This window comes from Crassostrea angulata, chromosome 3 (genome assembly GCF_025612915.1).
Source record: "Crassostrea angulata isolate pt1a10 chromosome 3, ASM2561291v2, whole genome shotgun sequence".
Classification (NCBI taxonomy): domain Eukaryota; kingdom Metazoa; phylum Mollusca; class Bivalvia; order Ostreida; family Ostreidae; genus Magallana; species Magallana angulata.
The window spans coordinates 16918558-16925479 of record NC_069113.1 but is presented as its reverse complement, the minus strand read 5'-3'; the positions used below and the strand labels follow the sequence as shown (position 1 = coordinate 16925479).

The 6922-nt window shown below is 30.7% G+C and overlaps 1 protein-coding gene across 1 annotated transcript; it reads left to right on the top strand.

Annotated features, from left to right (window-relative positions):
• Positions 1–247: 247 nt before the first annotated feature.
• Positions 248–5518, top strand: LOC128177526 (uncharacterized). Its single transcript, XM_052844251.1, has 3 exons — positions 248–479; positions 597–667; positions 4053–5518. Exons 1-3 carry the CDS (start codon positions 433–435, stop codon positions 4517–4519), a joined length of 585 nt encoding a protein of 194 aa, XP_052700211.1. The 5' UTR covers positions 248–432; the 3' UTR covers positions 4520–5518.
• Positions 5519–6922: the final 1404 nt, after the last annotated feature.

Below are 6922 nucleotides of genomic sequence, written 5' to 3'. Positions count from 1 at the left end.
AAAATTCAGTCATATATACTTTGTGATTTGTACCTCTTTCTTTTACGTTTTAGCTCCCCTGAGCTGAAAGCTCAAGTGAGCTATTCTGATCACATTTTGTCTGTCGTCCGTCTGTCTGTCTGTAAATTATTCACATTTTCAACATCTTCTCAGGGTTGTCTCTAAGACCCGGGAGGCGAGGAATTCCCCCGGCTATAGTGACGTAATTACCCGGCTATTTTTGCAGTTCAAATTTGATAAAAAGAAAAATTAAAGTGATATGTAACTAGAAACCAAAGTAATACAATTTCCTTCAATTATAATCACAATTGTAAACATTTTCTTCGCTATCGATAAACGCGAACGCTTCCGGTTCGGGATTAGTTTTACGGATTTTTAAATTCCGTTTTGTTTGTTTCTACAATTCTTTTTCGATTTAAACTTCCGGTGTATATGATGGCAGCTCAGAAGAAACTGGCATTTTTTGGCTTTAAAAACAGGTAGGCCCTAAGACTACGTTCATGTTCGATTATAGGAAGCTTGAACGTGTCACAAAAAATATTTACCAAATGTATAACTAAGGTTTATTACACGTTATTGGTTAACAATTCTTGTAGCAAAGAAAAACGAGAAAGCACACAAGATCAAGCAACTGAAGTCCAGTGCAATCGCAAACGAATAGAAGATGGTAAGCGTTAATTCTCTTCCTTGTCAATATCTAGGTAAAGTAACACAAATGCTGAAAATGAAAATAAGAAAACATTAATATTTTTTTTATTCCAAATTATCTAGTTGAGTTGAGGTAATTTTTTCCCTTAGTCTCCCAAATATAAATGCTGTAATGTTTGTATGCCTGGCAGTAGGTTTTCTGGTATCTGCTTAATATCTATTTTTTATGTATGCCTGTGATCTCTGTATTATATTCTGCTTGTAAAAGTCACGCTCTTTTATAGCTTGCACTCATCCATTGCTAGGTAGTACTAACTTACTAACTGCAACACATTTACTTTTCACATAGGTTTTAATTTTCTTTGTGCCTGTTTGTCAGTGTAAAATAAGATGTAAAAACGATAAAAAATATTTGATATATGAGTCATTATCAAAAAACGCAGAAATAAAATTGAAGAAAAATCATGAATTCTCTTGTGTTGAAAAATAATTTTATTCAATTGTAACAATAAACACATATCTGAAGAATACAAAAACACTTAACTCCCACCTAGAGATTATTTGATTTCTGAGTAAAACACGATCAAAGAACTGGTCATACTTAAATGTTGTCCTTCCTGTTACACATAAGAAAATACAAATTTTAATAAATTGAAGCACAAAAATATTCCAAAATTTCTTCAGACAATATTGTGAAAGCATGACAAATAAAGAACCACTAACATTTTTTCAATGAAACAGAAGTAAAATACAAATTACAATAATATAATAGAAAATGTTCAAACAGGTAAACATTTTGTTTGTTATTTTCACAATTTTACAGAATAAAAAGATAAGTATAAAGCTCAAAGTGCTTATATTTGATCAGAAATAAAACTTTAAGCATATATGTAGACCCAAACCTAAAAGAAATATACACATGCAACATATTTTTATATTTATGGTGCTGTAACAGGAAAGACTGAGTCTCGCAACAGGAAAGACAATATGTTGTATTAAACAAGTCTCTCCTGTTAAAAAATCATAATTCTGATTTAAAGTTGATTGATAGTAAACTTAGCATCAATCTCACAGTTTGGAGTCAATTAATATGCTGTTAAAATATAGATGAACCTTAAACAATACCATTAAAAACTATGATAAAAGTTTTATAATCTTTACAGTAAAAAGTGTAACAGGAAAGAACAAAATAAGCAACAGGAGGGACTTCTTGTGTACATTCAGATCAAAATCTTCATTTGGTTAAACACTGAATATAAATAATCCTGAAAATTTACTAAGGTGTTCCTAATATATAATGACATTTGTGAAGAGGTAAAAAATATTGAAAAATATAGAATAAAAATTGAAAAATGTTTACAACTGTAACAGGAGAGACTCCTAATAACACAATCTGGTCAGTAGTGGAAATTGATGTTGATATTTAAATTAAATAACAGATTCATTTCTGATTACTATGTAAAATACAAGAGAAACAAACTTTTCCTATAATAATATTTGCCTTAGAAAATATCAACTTTTAAAGAAAATGAAGTAACAGGAAGGACGATGTAGAGTGAAATAAAAAGATTACATTTAACAGAGTACTTATTTAAAAGCATTTGTAAGCTTTATGTATGACTATGGACTGTAGGCTGTCTCACTTTTCTGTAACTTTTTTCCAGACGTTGTCAATTATTTTGTAGTGGGTACTCCCATCTAACTTTTCTGGCTCTGGAATGAGGCATCTCTCTTCTGCCTGTATTTTCTCTGTATGTCAGCATTGGACATCCCCATTTTTACCTATCCCAAAAGACAACTTTCATTTTTCAACGAAATTGATATAATTCTTTAAAAATAAAAATAGTTTACTTAACTGCAGATCAAATATTTTGATTAAAAGGTGGAAAAATTATGTTGCTTGAGAAACAATTTATTGTCCTTCCTGTTACACTGAATTAAAATGCCTTAATATATTTATACATAATCACTAGATGCTGAATTGATTTGTAAACAACTGAGATATAATGAAAAAACATATATCTTTTTTATGGATTATATATAATAATCAGCATGATGTTTAAAGAAAAAAACAATCATTAATTGTCTATCCTGTAACAGTCCATGTCTTTCCTGTTACAAAAATATATATTGACATCATTAACTAACAAAATGTATCTGTAAGTAATAAAAAACAGAATATGAAGTGATTGTTCACAAAAAATGATATGAAAAATGTTTTGATCTGATTAGTGAACAAATATTCATAGTTCTTCTGTTATTATGGACATTTGTACGTACTGTAACAATGATATATCTGTCCTGTTACAAAATCACTTCTTATGTAATAACATAAACTATTAAAACAAAAATCCTTACTTAAGGTTAATTTATTGTACATACTACTTTATTGAATATTTTATGAAAAGTTATTGCTATATAAATAATGAAAATGTCTTAAAATCCTCATTTTTATATAAAAATGTCTTTCCTGTTACAAATTTACATGTAACAGGATGGACAATAACAGGATAGACAATTACTCTATATATGGTTGTTTGTTTCCCTTCCTGTCTACCATACACTGTTGATGATGCAGTAGTTTGAAACAAAATTGTTAAGTTATTTTGTAAGAAAAGTTAAAACATTTTACATTCATGTTTAAGTCAATTTTCAATGTAACAGTAAGGACTAGTTTTTTTTTTCTACTGAGTAAATCATACTTACATTTGGGACATTTTCCTCAAACCAACGAACTTCAAAAAAATGGCGTCAACAACTTTGCTTCATGAAAATGAAACTAAGGCTGATGAAAAGCATTGAATCCAAAAAGGGTCATTCTAAATATTTCTATTTTCTGTTTTTACATTAACATAACAGGAGAGACGAAAACTCTTGTGACACACATTAAAGTCTTAATATTTCATAAAACAAGTACATTTACAAAACTTTTATTGTTTGAAATGTACTTCTTAAGAATTGTGTAAAGCATACATTTAAAAACATGAGAGCAAAATGTACTGGATATATTTATAAACCACATGAAAGTGCAACAAAAAGAGTGCTCATTTGGACATTAAAAAAGGCAAATTTTCTTTAAACATGTCATGCAAAAAGAATTAAAGTGTTTTGCTAACCGCAGAATATTGTGTGGTATATATTAATGTACAAATTTATATTATTTTTCCTTGATATAATTTTTATTGACCCATGACCAAAATTTTGGCGGATTTTGAGAATGACTCATATAATTTATTTTAAATAATGATGAATTGATTTTTATTGAAAGAAATGAAATGATCACACACTACAGTTTGTTTGTATTTATTTTCATTACTCATTTATTTTTATCAGTAATAAAAATAAATGCAAACAAAATGTGTATTACTGCCATGCAAAAATAAATTGCATTTTTATTATTGTAGAGTCAAACCCAAAAGAAAATTCAAGTCCTAGCAGTAGTTCTGAAGTTCTCGGCAGCAGTCCTCAAGTCCCCAGCAGCTGTCCACAAGTCCCCGGCAGCAGTTCTCAAGCTAGCAGCAGCAGTTCTCAAGTTAAAAGCCATTCAATATCAGAAGTTACTGATTTATTTCCTGAGAAACATGTTCACCACCATGACATATGCGAGACAAAATGTTTTGAAAGTTCCAAGTCTTTTTGTCTTACTGAAAAAGAAAACAAAAAAACCTACAAGTTGCAACATAGCTGGCTTGAGAATAAAATGTCATACTGTGAAACAATAAACCTATGGTGGGCAATTTTCTCAGAAGGAGAGGGTTTATATTGTTACCTTTGTAGAAAACATGATACAATGAACACCCAAAATAAAACAAAAGATTTTCAACAAAGATCCAAGAGGATCCAAGAGAATCCGTCCAGAGGCATTCACTGATCATTGTAAAACTGTACAACATCAAAATGCTATTTCCTCAGAAATGCTGCAAAAAGTCTCATTTTTTCAAAGGGAAATATCGGAAAGAGAGAAGGTAGCTGATGAAGTTCTTGTGAAAGTGTTTGAAACTGTAAACTGGATTATTAAAGAAGAGTTGCCAAACTGTAAAGTCAGACCAATGTTGTTACTTTTAGAGAGATTAGGGTTGAAAGAAATGAGGCATTTTCAACATAGATCACAAACAGCACTGTCTGTAATAATAGATCTACTGGGTAAAACAGTCCAAGGTACATATTTAAGAGAAGTTGGACAAGGAAGCTGCTATGGGCTGATGGTGGATGAAGTAACTGACATTTCAGTAGCTGAACAAATGGTAACTTTCATTCAATACTACAGCAAAGCTGATGGCAAAGTGAAGACACAATTTCTATCTGTGAATGATCTTCTCGAAGACGCAGAATCTGCAGATGCAAAAACTATCACAAAAACAATATTCAACAATTTAGAAAAATTTGAACTGGACAAAAAAGGACTTTGTGCATTTGTTTCTGATGGTGCTGCTGTGATGACCGGTGTAAAATCAGGAGTTGGGCTATTGGTACTTTGCGGAACGGAACGGAACCAGTTAAGAGGCCCCAAAAGGGGAAACAAGATTTTTTTTAAAACGTCATTATTTCAATTTAACTTATCGTAAATGGAAGATTGTTTTACAAATTTTGCTGTTTTAATGAACTGTGTATTACATAAAATATGCTACTCATTGCTCTATAAGTCAATACACGCTTCTTTCCCGAGAAAACCTAAAGTCACTAGTTGTTTTATGATGTTTGATTGACACTGTAAATATAAAGTTGAGGTTTAAACCAAACTCAATTAATCTGTGTGTGTAACGTCGATGAAAATTACTTAAGTAATCTTTCTTCTGAATAGATTTCTTCTGATTCCGTTCCGTTCCGCAAAATACCATTACCCGTGTGGATATTGGTATTTAACGGAACGGAACGGAGCCGTTTAAAAATTTTGAAATATAAAATATATCAGAAAACTACTAGCTGTTTGTTTATTTCTATGTTATTTTGAGATAAATGAAGCAAACCAACAAATCATTTCATCAATTCAAACATCTTGCATATGTGCATATCACTCCTGTGTTGTGTACAGCTATAACTTTTATTTCATCTATGATACTACATTACTTACACGGATGATATTACTAGTTTGTTCATCAAGGTAGCAATAACGCAATGTGTATCCAATATTACGTAGAATTCTAAAATATAACGAGCACATTCGCAAGGAAAAAGTTTAATATTCATCACTTACCTTCCGTCTGAACAATTTTCTTCTGGTTCCGTTCCGTTCCGCAAAATACCATTACCCGTGTGGATATTGGTATTTAACGGAACGGAACGGAATCTTTCAAACTTTTTAAATAATGGAAAATATCACAACAACTACTCACCGTTCCTTGAATTTTTTATCAGATTCTTTAAAGATGAATGAGTCTATCAATCAAATCAAGTCAGTCATCTTGTGTATTTGCTGATTATTAATTTCAGCGTTTGTGTGCGTGTGCTGCATACAACAACAACTCTGTTTTCATTTTTTTTTTATCAATTTCATATCATTGTCACGGCAAAACTAACTAGTTGGTTAATTAAGCTAGCAAAAACACAATGCTTATATCAAGTAGAATTCATATTATACCAAGATCATTCGCAGCGCAGGGATAATATCGATAAAAATACTTGATAGTCTTATTTGAAATAAATTTGAATGGATGATGATATAACAAATGTTGTTACCATACTTATAAATAATTTTCTTCTGGTTCCGTTCCGTTCCGCAAAATACCATTACCCGTGTGGATATTGGTATTTAACGGAACGGAACGGAACCGTTTAAAAAAATTTGAAATATAAAATATATCAGAACAACTACTAGCTGTTTATTTATTTCTATGTTATTTTGAGATAAATGAAGCAAACCAACAAATCATTTCATCAATTCAAACATCTTGCATATGAGCATATATATCACTCCTGTGTTGTGTACAGCTATAACTTTTATTTCATCTATGATACTACATTACTTACACGGATGATATTACTAGTTTGTTCATCAAGCTAGCAATAACGCAATGTGTATCCCATATTACGTAGAATTCAAAAATATAACGAGCACATTCGCAAGGAAAAAATTTTAATATTCATCACTTACCTTCCGTCTGAACAATTTTCTTCTGGTTCCGTTCCGTTCCGCAAAATACCGTTACCCGTGTGGATATTGGTATTTAACGGAACGGAACGGAATTTTTCAAAATTTTTAAAATGTGAAATATATTTTTACAAAGGCAACATTTATTCATTATATAATAAATTATTTGATTTTTTTAGGAAGAAT